The 14,795-nt window shown below is 34.6% G+C and overlaps 2 protein-coding genes across 3 annotated transcripts; one reads left to right on the plus strand and one right to left on the minus strand.

The window, feature by feature from the left end:
* Positions 1 to 403: 403 nt before the first annotated feature.
* LOC104721854 (defensin-like protein 182) lies at positions 404 to 1,265 on the minus strand. Its single transcript, XM_010439922.3, has 2 exons — positions 1,131 to 1,265; positions 404 to 747 (listed from the first exon to the last, which is right to left on the minus strand). Exons 1-2 carry the CDS (start codon positions 1,186 to 1,188, stop codon positions 410 to 412), a joined length of 396 nt encoding a protein of 131 aa, XP_010438224.1. The 5' UTR covers positions 1,189 to 1,265; the 3' UTR covers positions 404 to 409.
* A 10,037-nt stretch (positions 1,266 to 11,302) lies between these two features.
* LOC104721856 (glycosyltransferase BC10) lies at positions 11,303 to 14,735 on the plus strand. 2 transcript variants are annotated; one of them, XR_015570513.1, is made up of 11 exons: positions 11,303 to 11,747; positions 12,235 to 12,618; positions 12,705 to 12,803; positions 12,884 to 12,984; positions 13,062 to 13,133; positions 13,228 to 13,318; positions 13,523 to 13,587; positions 13,719 to 13,781; positions 13,860 to 13,982; positions 14,090 to 14,128; positions 14,229 to 14,735. XR_015570513.1 is itself a non-coding variant. In XM_010439924.3 (11 exons), exons 2-11 carry the CDS (start codon positions 12,229 to 12,231, stop codon positions 14,370 to 14,372), a joined length of 1,215 nt encoding a protein of 404 aa, XP_010438226.1. In that variant the 5' UTR covers positions 11,354 to 11,747; positions 12,160 to 12,228; the 3' UTR covers positions 14,373 to 14,718. The 2 variants fall into 2 exon arrangements, 1 of the variants encoding a protein (XP_010438226.1); XM_010439924.3 differs by having other exon boundaries at positions 11,354 to 11,747; positions 12,160 to 12,618; positions 13,495 to 13,587; positions 14,229 to 14,718.
* Positions 14,736 to 14,795: the final 60 nt, after the last annotated feature.

The raw sequence follows: 14,795 nt of genomic DNA on the forward strand, positions 1-14,795 counted from the left end.
TGTTCCTATTGCTTGTGAGTTGTGAAACATGCACACAACACTGACGAGTTTTTCTTCATCGTCATCTTATCACTTGTGTTGCTCTAATTTTATATTTTATAATTAAGGGTACGATAGGTTTTTAATTATTATAAAAGCTAGTTCACTAATCCTAAGTTTTTAACCATGTTTAATGGTTTTGTCCTTCTTCTTTCCTTTTTCGGAACTAAAAAAGATTATTCTTTTGTTTATTCATTTCATTTAGCAAAATTAATAGTGAACTCAATTACTTGACACTGGCTATATAACGAAATTCAAAGAAACTACGTCATCCACAATTATCAATAATAGTAATTGTTATTAGTTTCTTATTGCATTACTGAAGTTACAGTAATAATAAACAATCAGTTTACAATATTGTCAACCGGCTTTAACAAGGGTATTCGCATTGGCACAAACTAAATGTACCAAGAGTGTTACAAAATCCATGTCCACCATTATATTTTTGTGCACAGTTCATATCACAACATTTTTCGGGACATCTTTGACTACATATACCAACTCCACCATTACATTTTTTCGGCGAGGGTGGTGGTGATGATGAGGATCCACATTGGTAGTAGCATGTGCATAGCGGCAGCGGCACCTCAGTACTAATACCACAGTTGCTTTCGCTCGATGGTCCATGCTTTGCCTTGCATCTCTCGTCACAGTTTTCACAAGTGCCTAATCCATCTATACATGTCTTTGCTCTAGCTTGATCCACAACTGTAACATTGTATATATCACTAAATTTAACATATATACATATTTTGTTTTTTCTTTTTGTATGTGTTATTTGTTTATGGTTAAGACATTAAATCTTGAATGTGTTATTAATATTATTGTAAAAGTGCCCACACTATCACTTTCTTATTTTTTTATCATCCAAAATTCCGTGTCGTATTTTATTTCATTTAGGGAATAAACGATCAATCCCTATACTCAAGATGATGATAAGCACAACTAGCTGGCTATGTCAAAAAAAAAATTATTCTGATCATTGAAAATATATTTTTTTTACAACATTTAAAACTGTAAGAAAATATGTGTTAAATGATTTTATTAACAAAACATAACAGTTGAAAGATCTATAGAATATATAGCAATACCTGAGGTAAATATGATAAGTAAGTTAACAATGAAGACACGTAATGTCATCCTCGCCATATTTTCATCAGGTTTTCCAATTTTTTTTTCTTCTTCTCAACTTATATCTCTCTAAAGTGCTCTTTTGTATGTTATTGGAACAGTGTTAATCTAATTAAATGCAAGATGTAAACTTCAACATAAAGGATTTTTTAAAAAAAAAATTGGGTCAAAAAAACATTAATTTTACGTTCATGAATAAGCTAGTCTTTTCAAACACACCAATTTATTGCAAAAATTGATATGACCAGTAAAGTTTCTTCTGTAGAAAATATTATTCTTGGTCAAAATAGACTTTATGATTGCATATTATTTTAAGGTGAGATGTTTGATTGGTAGCATATAAACGATGGTATAGAGTGTACACTTTTTTTTTTTTTTCAGCAAAAACGAATTATATTAATAAGTGAAAAAGTCTTTATACAAATTTTTTGATAACTAAAAGGGAGGAAAAAAACACCCTGAATAAAAAAGATTAGAGATACAACTATTTTTTGCTAATGAATGAGCAGCATAGTTACATGATCTTGGGGAAAAAACAAAAAGAGCATACTGAAAATGTGAACCCCATAATTGAATATCTTGAATAATACCCATAATAGACATATCCGATATCTCATTGTGAAGAATCTTATACAGTGTTTCATTATCTCCTTCGAAGACAACATTGGTAAGGCCTCTAATCCATGTTTGTTGAAGAGCTACTAGAAGTGCTTTGGCTTCGGCTTCTAGAGGAGACGCTGCATGTCCGAGAACTGAAACTCCCCAACCTAAAGATCCGCCAACATAATTTTGAAGAATCCATCCGCATTTAGCTTCGTTGGTATTAGGATCAAAACCCGCATCATAGTTACATTTTGTATATGGGGGCAATGGCCGTCTCCATACTCCTTCCTGATTTGTGGTTGGTAAATTAGTGGTGACAGTGGTTACTTGGGCAATACGATTCCATTCTCGAACATCAGATTGTGCACGAAGAACAATGTGTTGTGGTACCTCTTGGATGCCTTCAAACATAAAAACGTTTCTGCTTTTCCAGATATGCCATAGTAACCAAAAAGGAAGGAATTTTTTGTCTTGTGCAACATTTGGGTCATTAGAAAACTCGAATAGGGCTTCAATGAAGGAATCTGTGGTCAGAAAATTGGTATAACAGAGGGAAGTTGGTAATGTAGACGAAAGCCATAGTGATTGAGCAAAGGGACATTGAAACAATATGTGTTCTATAGTTTCTGCTTTAAAGCATCTAGGGCATATATGATCAAGATTAATTCCATGAGTAGCAAGGCGCGTAAGAGATGCCAAAGATTTGGAGAGGATACGCCAAAGAAAGTTTTTAATTTTGGGGAGTATGTTCAATTTCCAAATTTTTTGTTTGAGAAGGACGGATCCATGAGGAATGGGAGGTAAGGCTGGATGTTCATTTTGGATGTGCATTGATAACCAATAACCTGATCGGACTGTGTATTCTCCAGTTTTATTATAATGCCAAATGATTTTACAGAGAGTATTGAACGCAGTAAATAGATTTTGTTGATATGGTCTTGATCATAATCAATAATGTGTTCTCTGATCTTCATAGTGTCTCATTTACGATAACCTTTATTTGAGCAAATAAAGTCACCAATGTGTAAGTTGGTGTCTAGATGTGTACTACATACTGGTTTGGGCGGGTTAGTTGCTGTAATATTATCAAGGTTGAGACGAATGCTCTGTCCATCGCCAACTATATATTTGTAACCTAGTTTAATTATTATCATGCCTTCTAGGATTGAGGCCCACCCATAGGACTGATTTGTCCTCTGTTTTGCGTCCAGGATGTTATCATCTCTGCAATATCGACTTTTGAAAATCCTCGCAAAAAGAGAAGTAGGGTGTTGAATTAGTCGCCAAGCTTGTTTGGCTAACAATGCGTCATTGAAATTTGCTAAATCTTTGAATCCTAAACCACCCTCCTGTTTTGAGTATTGTAACCTTTTCCAAGCTATCCATGGTATACCATTTTCTTGGTTTTCTTTTCCCCACCAAAACCTTTGTAATATGCTTTCAATTTCAGAAAGCACTCCTTGAGGTATTTTGAAACAAGACATGGAGTATACTGGCATAGCCATAACAACCGATTTGATTAGAATTTCATTCACAGCTTGTGATAAATATCGGTTACGCCAAGACGATGTCCTCTCTTTAACTTTCTCGATCATGTATTGAAACATTTCGCTCTTCTTTTTCCCGAACTGTTCAGGCAAACCTAGATATCTACCACCACCTTCATGATTAGGGATTTGCAGGATCTTTTTTAAATGGTTTTGCAGTTGCCCTGGAACTCGTGAGCCAAAAGTTAGGAGTGACTTGTTTGTGTTTATCTTTTGTCCAGAGTAGTATTCATATACTTCAAAAGCCTCCTTTATAGCTTTACAATTTCATGCATTGGCTTGGCAGAAGTATAAGGAGTCATCAGCAAACTGAAGGTGTGTTATGGTTGGGACCCCATTACCAATGCGTACACCTCGAATATCACCATCTCTCACTCTCATATTTATTAAGTGGCTCATGATGTCTGCACAGAGTATAAAGAGGTAAGGTGATAAGGGATCACCTTGCCTTATTCCCCTTTCCGGAACAACCATTCCGTGAGTACATCCATTTATGAGTATGGAGTAGTTTACTGAACGAACAGAGGCCATGATCCATTGGATCCATTTTTTTGAGAAACCAAATAGGACCATAGTTGTTTCCAGAAAATCCCATTCTACTCTGTCATAGGCTTTTGTCACATCAGTCTTAATGGCCATGTAATTTTTGGAAACTCTCTTCCTAGACTTAAGTGAATGCATAACCTCATGTGCAATCATGACATTATCAGTAACCAATCTCCCCGGTATGAAAGCCGCTTGAGTGTCAGAGACGATGTTATCCAGATGTTTTTTTAGTCTATTAACTAGAAATTTGGAGATAATTTTATACAAAACATTGCAGAGAGCTATGGGTCTAAAATCCAACAGAGTTTTCGGTGTGGTTATCTTTGGGATGAGGCATATATTTGTATGATTTAGGCCTGACTTCATATAAGAAGTCTCAAAAAAATCCATTACCTCTCGAGTTACATCAGGCCCGATGATATCCCAATATTCTTTATAAAACCTTGCAGTCAAACCATCTGGACCAGGGGCTCTATCATCGCCAATATGTGAAAGTGCTGCATAAATTTCATCTGGTGTGAAGTCTTTTGTAAGGTCCTCATTAATATCTGGTGTAACCGTAGGTGGGAAATCTCCAAAATCTATTGGGGAGACCGATATCCTGCTAGAAGTGTAGACTGTTTTAAAATAATCTTGAGCATGGTCTCCAATGTTTTTATCACCAGTATATTGGTTGTCGTCTGCATCTTTAATGGTTGATATAAAGTTTTTTGCATATATTGTTTTAGTACTAGCATGGAAATACCCTGTGTTTCTATCTCCACAATGTAGCCATCTGGTTCTGCTTTTTGTATGCCAATAGTATTCTTCATCTCTATAGGCTTTACTCAGTTCATCCTGCAACCGAGGAATATGCCTTCGTAAAGACCTATTTGTGCTCTCCATAGCTCTGTTTAGTTTCTTTTGATAGAACTCAATGCGTTTTGAGGAGTTGATGTTTGCGGTGTGTTTTCGTTTGGCCATCAGTCGCTTGCAACTACTTATTTGATCACAGATTGAGTAGTAGTTTTGATTTTTAAACCAATTCCATCCCCTATCAACTGTTTCAGCAAAGTTCTCTATCTCAGTGAGGCGTTTATCAAATCGAAAAGGTTTTGTTAGTATATGTTGTGGAGGACAGATGTTTTTTAGGATAGGTTTATAATCTGAGCCATTAAATTCAAGATACTCAGCTTTTGCATTGGGAAAAAAGCCTGCCCATTGAGAGTTAATCATAACCCTATCCAAACAACATTTTACTGTGTATGAATGTCTTTCTCCCACCCTGAGAACCTATCTCCTTTTGATTTCAGATCTTTAAGATCACAGTTCGCTAACATCTGGTTGAACCTTCTGAAAGTCCATTGTTCCCTTGGAGGACCACCAATCTTCTCTGAGTTACTTCTGATCTCATTTAGGTCACCTCCAATCAGCCATGGTCCCATACGAGTTGAACCCAAATGTTCCAAATAATCCCAAAAGGTATTTCTTAAGCTTGGGTTTGGGTTCCCATAGATACCAGAAAAGTAAAAGTCATTATTATTATACTTGATATGTGTATCAATGATATGTTCATCCTGATACAAAGTGGATAGAACAACATCCTCAGACCACATTAACACTAGACCACCACTCCGTTCACGGGGGGGGGTTCAGTTACAACGTTTTTATAGCCTAAAGTAGAAGCAAAGTTACATACTACAAAATTAGAGTTTAGAGTTTCACATAAGAAGAGTACAAAAGGTTTTAAAATACGACATAAACGTTTTAGTCTAGATTGTGTCAGCGGCGAACAAATGCCCTGACAATTCCATATGACGACTCTCATGGAGGTATTGGGGGAATCCCCCCCCCCCCCGCGGCTCCGTCCAACCTGTTGCCACTACATGATGCCTCCGACTCCGCCTTAGTTCGCTTTTTTATTTGACTCAGGACCATCAAATCCTCGTTAGCCTCCCATCGTTGGTAGTAAAGTTCCATGTCGTCAGTCTTACGCTTCCTTGTGTTGCATAAGGGATATTCAGGTGAGGGGAAAGTGGACTGTTGATTATCAGATGAGTGAAACTTACCCTTGCTAAACTTCATCAGTAAATAGCGACGACGTTCTGCAGTGAGTTCTGTATCCTCAAATACACTAGGAGAAGAAGAATCATCAGACTCAGTTATTATAAACTCCTTATTTTGTGTCACGGTTTGTAGGCCAGGAATGTAACCCTCCGGAGCAATCATGTGGAGATTGGTTGTATCAGCATTTGGAGAATCCGGAAATTGGTCAGGATGTGGGAAATATTGATCCTGGTCATGGTCTCCGGCATCATCATCTCCTGGAGGGAAGTCAAAAGGGGGATCATTATTGAGAGCATCATCAAAGCCGAGTGGACACTCCTTCACATCATGTGTCATGGCACCACATTTTGAACAAAAATTCTTAAGACGTTCATAACGGAACTTAAGAATTGTATTCTCTCCACCAGCAAATTGAAAGTTTCTTTGAAACCGGAGTGGAAGATCATAGTTCAAGTTAACACAGATTCTCACAAATTTAACAAAGTTAGCATTCTCATTAAAATCAATGTCTTCCACTGGTCCAACTTTTGTTCCAATATAGTTTACCATGGCAGTTGTTAGATATTGAACAGGAATACCACGAACCTGGATCCAGAAGGGAATGAATTGCATTTTGCCCTCTGTAATATAGGGATACCAGCGGTGGACCGACACCATCCATTCGTTGAAAGCCCAAGGACCACGGCGGAGCACCAAGTTAAGGGTTTCCTCAAATTTGAAAATAAACAGCACTTTCCCATTGCCTAGAATAGGACCCCGACATTGTTCAGCAAAGCCCCAGACTTTGGGCATTTGACTCAAAATCGCCCTTAGATTCTGCTTCCTCGGGTTAAGAACGGAGACGATTAGAGAGAACCGGTTTATGTTTGTAGTGTGGCCACATAATTCCGGTGGTAATGGAATTGGGTCATCATTGATTCCCAAATCCAAATTTTGGAGATTCTTTCGGATGTTGTCACTCATGTCTCTCTTTGTAGGAGTGAAGGATTTTTGAGAGAACCAAACTGATGAGTGATTCCGACACAGCAGAGCAACCATTAAATACTTGTTTGTTCATGGCGGTTTCTGGAGACGGTTATCAAACGAGAAAATTAGGGAACAAAAACTGTTAACAGATAGCTGTAACAGGAACAAAAACCGTCAACACAAGAACAGAAACCGAATTTGGTTGTCGGAAAGATACTCCATATTGGGAAGGAGGTGGGCGATTAGAAAATCGGAAATCGCCCTGAAAATCGCCTACAGAGCGAAATGAAACCATCTTTTTCATTTGATCTTTTGTGAAACAAATCAGACAAGAAAAAAAAAAGTATGAAAAGACTAAAAATATAAAACTAATATTTTCTTTGTTTCACAAAAATGTCGTTTATATTTTCACTGTAGTTTTAAGAATTATATTTTATTTTTATCCTTGTTATCTAAACTTATTAATTATAAGAAAAAAATATTTAGTGAATTAAATACTACTCAAGCCAGAATATACTTATTTATATATGGAAACATGTGTTTCTAAAAGAATTTTTCTATATTTTTAATTTCTTTCAAAAAAAAGTGTAAAATAATAAAATTCTCACTCATTAGTCATTAGTAACCTTAACTTTTAAATCTGAAAATGACAAAAAAATTCAAATATAAAATGGAGATATATGAAATATTATAGATGATATTAAAATCAATAGTAAAAAAAAGTGGAAGCACTATAATTATTAGAATACAAAAAAGCACAAAATATATATTAGTAACTAAAAAACTATTTCGAAACTTGTAATATTTGAATTTTAGGTTTGGATTTTTTTATATCTTTTCTCTAATTATAAATTTTCTTCTTATTATGAATATGAATGATCTGAAGGTATTATTATTCATCGAGTGTTTAGTTCAAAATTAGTAGATATGGAAATCTAGAGAGAATAGAAAATAGTGGAAGCATGAGAATTATAATTAGAATACAATACTTTGAACATGATTGATAAATCTGAAATCAGAGAGAATAGAAAAATTTGTCACTTCATAATTCTATAATCTATAACTGAACTACTATATAAATGATTAGATTGATGATATATAGTTGAATGATTGGTTATAGTTGGTCTGCTAACATAAAATACTATAACTAAGATAAATGATGTAAACAATAAATAGATAGCTATCTTGTAAATTTAGAAAAAATTACTTTAGTCAAGTGATCATCTTTATAGTTTTTTTAACCGGAGTTTGACTCGAGTAACTCATGCATCCCATATACTGTAATAGAGATTGGTATAAGATCAGACATTGTCTATCCCAATAATATAAAAACTAGCTATCCTCTAAATTTGTCCATTACTAATCTTGTATGCGGACACAGCCCGAATTCTTCTCTTATATAGAGTTTTATTACGAAAGACCATAGCACGGTTTTGACATTGATATTGTGTTCCTATTTTTGTATTTGAAAATATTATATGATTTTACAGTACTGTATATGTATCTATTACATATGGGGGTTATCAGTCAAACATAATAGCAAATACATGTTCCAGCACCACCATCGCGGTCACAAAAGCCATGCGCATTTGGTCCAAATTTAGACTTGCATGCTCCACTACAGTCTCTAATAACACCACACGAGCCAAGAACTGCCATGCATCTATTAGCACCCATGTTTTGCTCAACTACATCCAACAAAACCGTTTTTGTATTAGATAACATAAAAATATACTACTCCCTAGAAGAAATCAATTCATTGTACAAGAAATCTTATGATCTATCATCTATGCCAATGAATAGAGCCGAAACGAAGCATATATATATAATGTATAGTACACACATATGAAAAAAACCATAAAGTTAAATGCGTAAATAATGTTAACATATATCAGAATGAACTATAATAACATTTGGGGCATATGCAATTGAGTTACGCTGAAACGTAAGTATTTTTTTTTTTAATAAATGAACTTTAAGATAAATGTATACCTAAGACAAACATAAGAAGGAAGATGATAGGGAGAAAAACTGAAGAAGTTGTCTTGGTCATTTTTCTTCTCTTAAAATAAACTTTTAGCAAGTAGTGAATATTGTTGAGAGACTTGAAAACCTGGGAGACTGCCGAAGAGAGATTTATCATTTATAGAATTATGGGGGATCAAGTTTTAGAAATATAGTTATTTATCATTATAATTTTGAACAAAATCATTTGACTTGTACTCTTATAAGATACTATTTGACTGTCACAGTGAATAGGATAGTTATGCTATGTTATTTAAGTCTATTCTATATACTTTTGGGATAAAGTTTCCTTATATTCTCCACTATTAGTCAAAGATTATGAAAAAACTCTTTATGTATAAACTGGAGTAACACATAAACTAGTTAAATATAAAATTAGCTCAAACATTTAAGCTAATTACTATATGAACTATTGTAAATTATTAGCTACTAATGAGTTTTAAAATGTGAAAACACAAATAATTTACAAAATTAAGTTGGCACAGAAGTATAAAATTTCAAAGTCGTTTGGTTATAACTCAATCGGAAACAAAAAGGTATCAATTTGTCGTTCGTCAATAACGAACATTAGAGCTGTCAAAATGGGCGGGTTGTCCATGGTCCGCCCATGTTCAATTCATTATAGACCGGTCATGCAAAAGCCCATATTTGGAGCGGATCTAAATGGTCTTGGTCCACTTTTGCCCACGGAAAAAACTGGACGGACAATATGGACATTGGGCGGCCTATAATACTTAAAAACCTAGGTCAAAATCGATTTGGGGAAAAATTAAAACACAAATATGTTTTTTAATATTTGTGTTTTTTTTCTTATTTTACAAAATATGTTATATATTGTCCAATGGACAGCCCATAAAAATATAGTCATTAGTGGGCATGATCGTTAGTGGACCAGTCAACTATTTGTCCAAAATCAAACTGGAGATGGATCAAAATGGACGTGGACAACCAATTTTGACAGCTATAACAAACATATCTTGGTAAATATGTATATACAAATGAACCATTCTTTACTTTTAAGTTTTAATCAAGAGAAAGATTATATATATAAAAAATTAGTAACAACACTCTGAGTTTTTCTTGAAATTGTTCTAGCAAGCGGGCGATTATAATCGAATTAAAGTCTGTTCGAGCAAATGAAAAAAAAAAAAATCAACTGTCAGCACTCAGCAAGAAGGAAAATATACTTAATTAAAAGGAACTGAGGTGCATGCATGGACTCAGACAACGTTGATCATTTGTTTGGACAATAGAATAAAAATCATGCATGTCTGGCTAAGATATCACATGACGTTTATGTCAAGTTGCTCAATATTTTTCATATACTATTATTTGTATACATACACTGTATAGAATTGGAGGATACCCTTGAATCGGTCTGGCGGAAGAAGGTTCCTCCAAACTATTGATATTAAAATAATAACACACATAATATTGATCCTAAGTGGATGATTTATATATATATGGTCTTCAAATATATGTAAAAGGATAATCAAATTGGGTCGATCTAAATGCAAAAAAGTCAGAACTGATTTTCAAACAAACAAGTCTTTATATAAAATTTCGAAAGTGTCAACATATATGATAATATGAATGATTGATTATATATATACTTGCATATATGATATATCTATGACCTAAGAATAATTTTAAGATTAACTAGTAGTATTAGTTTTAAGATCACAGATCAAATCAAAGAATCATAAGACAAACTAGATTGGCTGGCCAACGACTTAATGACTTCGTTAAACTTTTGATATAAACAATAATAAGTACAGTACTATTAAACAAGAGTAACCAAGGGCAAAATCGACTTTACAAATCTGGTATAAAATTCAACGGACCATATATAAATATTTTTTTTTATTGTTAAGGTCCAAACCAAATAAATCCAAAGGAAGCCAGGACATTGCATGGGATGAGAAAGTTTGTAAAACGTGCGATGCAAGTGGTAGATGCAAATTATGGTGAATAAACAAAATTAATATAAAGATTATAGCACATTTAATAATATATTCCTACAAGTTTATTTTGGTTATAAAGATTATAGCACATTTAATAATATATTCCTACAAGTTTATTTTGGTTAAACCGTTCATGGTAGTAAAGTAACTTTAGTACAGTGACAGGAAGTAAGTCCATTTGTAGAAAACATCATCACATCAAGAATCGAATTTCATTTCCTACGAATATAAGAATTTAGTTAATACGCTGGCCAGTTGTAATTAGTACTTAACCTTTGTAATTAAGCTAGCGGGCTACAATGGTCCAAAAATTATGGGAAAAAAAACTCAAAAAGACACACTCTCTCTCATCTCATCTGGCCAATAACAAAATTACACGTCATTCATAATCATATGGTTTTCATACAAATATTTTCTCCGCCAATCTAAAAATTTATTAAAATAATAATAATCTCTTCTCTGCTCTCTTCCTCCGAAAAAAATTAAAAAAAAAAAAAAAAAAAAAAATTTGCTTCCCTCTGTTTCGAACCCAAATTCATCTTCGTCTTCTTCATCCATCTTCTCTGAAGCTCTTTCACAACCGCTCGCCAGAGAGAGAGAGAGAGATAAAGAGAAATAACACAGAGATCAGAGAAAATTGAAGAAAGAAAGAAAAATAACGAAACGAGTCCGATAGAGGAAAAATTTCTGAAACTGTCATCATAATAGAAGGAAACATACGAATACATTTATACGCAAAAAAAAAAGACAAAACGTGTAAATACGAATAGCTCTACAGAGTTGTCTCGGGAGAAATCTTTGACCGGAGACGACGACGACGATTCGTATTTCGGATATATACATACTCTTGGATCTGCTTCCCCTTTGTAAATTTTTTCAGGTTCTTCTTCCTTCACATTGTTTTCTCTCGTTGATACATTTTGATTTTGATTTCGATTTTTTTTTTTTTTGGCGGATTCGATTGGTTTGGCAAGAGATCGTAATGTGTTTCCGAATATGACTCACAATTTCAAAATTGAACGCAACTCTGATGAGGTCTCGATTTCGTTTTTTTTGTTTTTGTTTTTTATTTTCCGGGAAAAAATCGAAAGCATTGATCTGGTGAAGCACTTCGTTTGACTCGAATAAATTGCGTGTAAACAGTGTTTTTCGAATTAGCTTTTAAGTTTGCTGGTTTGACTTTTCCCCCTGTGGTTTTTGGGTGGTTGGACTAATCTTTGATTCTTTTATGTCTTTCTTCTAATTGAATATTTCATTCCTTGTTTCTATTTCTGTGTGTATCTCTTTTCCAGGTTTTTTTGAATCATCTCCTTAGATCAGAAGCTAGCTTATCTGTAATTAAAAAAGGTTTTTTTGATGAGATGAAGGCAGTTAAAAGGTGGAGTGTAGGGAACTTAACTGATATGGCGTCATTGCCTGGAGCTAGATACCGTGCTCCTCCTGGGAGAAGACGAGTATGGATCATTATGGTGTTATCGCTGATCAGCATGTTCTTTATCGTCGCTTACATGTATCCTCATCACAGTAAACGTGCTTGTAATTATATGATTTCGTCAAGAGGATGTAAAGCTTTAGCTGATTGGCTTCCACCTTCTCTGAGGGAGTATTCGGATGATGAGATTGCAGCTCGTGTTGTCATTACAGAGATTTTGAGCTCACCTCCTGTTATTAGAAAGAATTCTAAAATTGCCTTCATGTTCTTAACTCCTGGTACATTGCCTTTTGAGAGGTTATGGGACAGATTTTTCCAGGTAGCTAGTCACATTTGAATAGACCTTCTTATAGAGCTACAGTATGTTTTAGGCTGATGGTTTTAGAATTTTGTACCTCTTCACAGGGACATGAAGGGAAGTTCTCTGTTTATATCCATGCATCAAAAGAAAGGCCAGTTCACTACAGTAGTTACTTTGTCAACCGCGAAATTCGTAGTGATGAGGTTTGTCTCCCTTTCTTATGCATATCTTTCTTCTAGATTCATTAACATGACAAAATTTATGTGTGTTTTTCCATCTGCAGGTGGTGTGGGGGAGAATATCCATGGTTGATGCAGAGAGACGGTTGTTAGCTAATGCTCTTAGAGACCCTTCAAACCAGCAATTTGTTTTGCTCTCTGATAGGTGATTTCTTGCTTCCCTTCTCATTGATGATCACTCTGAATTTGCCTAACACTTTTTGAGTGTTTCTTGTTTTGCAGTTGTATACCACTTCGAAGTTTTGAATACATGTACAATTACCTCATGTACAGCAATGTCAGCTATGTTGACTGGTAAAAGTCATGTTTTCATCAGATTGACAAATTCACTCTTCTTTCCCAAACTTCTTTTAACTCTTACAAACATGATTACCTTCGACCTCTTCAGCTTTGACGATCCAGGTCAACATGGATCAGGCAGGCATATGAATCACATGTTGCCTGAAATTCCAAAGAAGTATTTTCGAAAGGGTGCACAGGTAAACAATTTTTCATTCATCTAGTAACAGTTCTCAACCTGATGCATTGAATAAACAAACGCTTAGGCATATAAAGAATTGGTTCTGTTTCAGTGCTGGTAGATCCTTTAGGGACTAGTAACAGACCAACAAATGTCTGTCAAGTCCGGCATTCATATTTATTAATCGAAATTTAGATTTTGACCCCCAAATTACTTCATGCAGTGGTTCACCATGAAGCGACTATGGCAGACAGTCTTTACTACTCTAAATTCCGAGATTACTGCGGGGTGAGTATCAGCATAACCCCTAAAATAGCTGTTACTACTATGCAGTTTTCTTTCTTACAAAGGCGGAACATGAACATCTATGGAAACTAAACCATTCTTTAATAACAAGGCCTACATTTTGTTTTCTTCAGCCAGGTATAGAGAACAACAAGAACTGCATAGCTGATGAACACTATCTGCCAACATTCTTTCATGTAAGAACTCATTTCCAACTCAAAATTGAAATAAAATCTCCTTTTTTTCTCTTCATCTCTTATATATTTCGGTTGCAGATGCTCGATCCCACTGGCATTTCTAACTGGACTGTAACACAAGTTGATTGGTCTGAAAGAAAGTGGCATCCCAAAACATATATGCCTGAGGATATCACACACGAGTTACTAACCAACCTCACGGTATGCTAATAAATATAACTAAACACTACCCACTATGCATCAGTTTCTTCCATAGCTTTGATTAAGAATAAGACTAGTTTTAAATTCTGGTTTTTTTACATCTGCAGTCTGCTGACACAGTTGTACATGTCACAAGTGTTGGGATGGTACGCTCTTATAAAACCAGTTTTTCTATCATATATTCACCTCTGATATTTTTCCATTAATTTTATACAAAACAAACACCCTTTCATTTGGCTAATATAGGGTGAAGAAATATGGATGCCTTGTATATGGAACGGAATCAAAAGACCCTGCTACTTGTTTGGAAGAAAATTTCACCCGGATACACTCGATAAGCTCTTGGATCTCTTCTCAAATTACACAAGATCGGTCACTTGGAATTTGTGATTAAAAGGTTATTTTCTTCAAATACACACACTCACATTCTTTGACCAATGTTCGATTCCCCACCCACATGAATCCAAATTGCCTTTGAAGCTGTAACACTACAAGTCTAGAAACTTTAGGAGGTATGAGATCTCTTCTCATAATATGATTCATTTGATTGGAAGGAGACGTTGGTTTTATTCTTCATCACTCTGTTTTTTTTTTTTTTTTGGATATATATCTCATTGTTACTTTTTTTACTGTTGTAAAAAGGAGAACTTTAGACTGGTTGGATTTTTTCTTTCTTTTGGATCGATTTTGTTTTGTGTTCAGAATGTTGAACAAACAAAAGTTATACAGGTTTATAGAGTTTCTTTGCACGTATATATATATATATATATATATATATATATATATATATATGTTCTTTGGTTTTGACCATAA

Source organism: Camelina sativa, chromosome 11, assembly GCF_030686135.1.
Source record: "Camelina sativa cultivar CO46 ecotype springtype chromosome 11, ASM3068613v1".
Taxonomy (NCBI): Eukaryota; Viridiplantae; Streptophyta; class Magnoliopsida; order Brassicales; family Brassicaceae; genus Camelina; species Camelina sativa.